This window comes from Eimeria mitis, genomic scaffold (genome assembly GCF_000499745.2).
Source record: "Eimeria mitis Houghton genomic scaffold, Emh_scaff7998, whole genome shotgun sequence".
Classification (NCBI taxonomy): Eukaryota; Apicomplexa; class Conoidasida; order Eucoccidiorida; family Eimeriidae; genus Eimeria; species Eimeria mitis.
In genome coordinates this window covers 1-2048 of record NW_024016208.1, presented here as the reverse complement: position 1 = coordinate 2048, position 2048 = coordinate 1, and the positions used below count along the sequence as shown (strand labels likewise).

At 55.3% G+C, this 2048-nt stretch overlaps 1 protein-coding gene across 1 annotated transcript; it reads right to left on the bottom strand.

Annotated features, from left to right (window-relative positions):
• Nucleotides 1–732: 732 nt before the first annotated feature.
• Nucleotides 733–2031, bottom strand: EMH_0093440 (uncharacterized protein; the record flags this gene model as incomplete). Its single annotated transcript, XM_038023099.1, is given in 2 exon segments — nt 733–775; nt 779–2031. Coding segments are annotated over 2 exon segments (1296 nt in total).
• Nucleotides 2032–2048: the final 17 nt, after the last annotated feature.

Here is a 2048-nt window from a genome sequence, read left to right as displayed (position 1 = left end):
GAACCCTTTGGCAGTTGCTTTGCTATCTCATATAAATATCTCGCTCGTTGTTTCCCTTGTGTGGAGATTGCAGCCGGCATTCCTTTTCAGCTCGTTCTGCAAACCCTAAACCGCGGGCCCCAAGTGACCGGTACAAAATTATCAAGTCAACCTGTCAACGCCTACCTGCAGCCGTTCAACTGTGCGGCGCCTAAATGCGGCGACTTCGGCTGCGATTCGTTCCTGCAGCAGTTCGCATAAAACCAGACGACAACAAGGTCATTAAAAAACAATCGACGAAGTTGCACAGTGTACACGAGTGCAAGTAGGCGCTTGAGGTAACAAAGTGAGAGTAGACCAATTCATAAAGCATACAAATGGCGAGATTTCGCGCCAAGAGGCCTCCTAAGGGGTGCAGGGGTCTGCGGCGGCCCCCAAAAGTCGGCGTAAGTGGAACACGCAGGATGGAGGTTAAATACAGTGCTGAATAGCACTGTGGCATATGCTTCAGCGCGCAGGTTGATGAAAATGCATACGTTCCTCTACACACACTAAGTGCCCAACATGTACATATCCAATATGCATAGTTGGCGCCATATGGAGACCTGTCAAATATAGCAAAACGTGTATCATTGACATTCAGGTATGCTTATGAATACACAAGTATATATACTATGTATATTTCGTAAACAAATATGCATCCCCTTACCTTCGCATCTCTGGACTGTCTGACGCTCTCCTCCGCATGCATTCTTATCTTGTCTTTAATCTCTTGCTGCTGCTGCAGTAGCCGCTGNGTCTGACGCTCTCCTCCGCATGCATTCTTATCTTGTCTTTAATCTCTTGCTGCTGCTGCAGTAGCCGCTGCTGTAGGGCCTTGCGGTGTCGAGCGCAATATTGCCTCTGCGCCTCCGCTTGACGCATCATCTGCTGCTGTAGCAGCTCCTGCTGCTGCCTCTCTTCCTCTTGTTTGAGGGCATTTTCTCTGATCCTCTGCAGCGTGCGCTGCCGTAACTGTTTACTGAGGAGTTGGCTACGCTGGTGCTGCTGCTCCTGTTCTAGCTGCTGCTGCAGCAGCTCTTGTTGCTGCCTCTCCCGCGCTTCTCTGGCCCTTTGCCGCACTCTCTTGAGAGCCTCCTGCCTTAGAGCTTTAGTTTTCTCTGAGTCGCCGGGCACTAACATGTCGCCGTCGAACTTCCAGTTGCCTTCCGTTGCAAAGCAACTGCTGCTACTGCTGCTTCGTGCAGCAGCAGCAACCGCTCTCGCGCGTTCCCTAGCTCGGCGCCAGCTGAATGGAGCTGCTGTCCCCGTACTGCAGCTGCGATGCTGCAACCTCAGCAGCAGGGACTCAACTTCTGGCGGGACAGTGCCGCCTGCACTGTCTTCGTGCTGCTCGCGCCCACCCAGCGCACTGTCTCTCCTGCTCCTGCTCTTCACAAAGGTACCACTGAAGGTCTCGCTACTGCGGGTCCTCCGCTGAGCTGTGGGCACATCGTGACCAAGGGGGGAGGTGATGGGGAGCGGATTGCTCTGTGTGTGTCGGGGAGCTGTTGCCTCGTTCAACTGGCTGCTATTCCCCTCCAGAAGCCCACTCACTCCTTCCGGATCCTGAGCATTTTCAGAAGGAACATTCGGCGTATCAGCCAAAGGAGGAGTGCCTAGGACAGAGCCAGGCGTGCCCTCGCCACTCATGGGTCCCTCATTTTTGCGGGAGGCAGCACGGCGGGAGCCCCTAGTAATGGGCGGAGAAGGAGAGACTGCAGTGTCTCGGCTGTGGATGAAGCTTTTGGAGAAAGGCTGAAGGAGGCTCCGGGACCCTTGGGGTAGCAACGCTGCAGCTCCAGCGAGGGAGGACTCTCGTGCGAAGGCGTCTGCCTCATGCAGAGAACCGAGTGGGGAGACAAACTTGTCCGTTGGCTGCTGTTGGTCGGGGTCTCTCAGGGGCAGCAGCTGGGCCTTGAGATCCTCGTAGCTGTGAAAGAGGTGAACGGCCTCCGGCGGAGGAGCCAGGTCGGGCCAGGGCCCCCCCACGTCGCCCCCAACGCTGTTCATAGTAGCAGGCGGGCTTA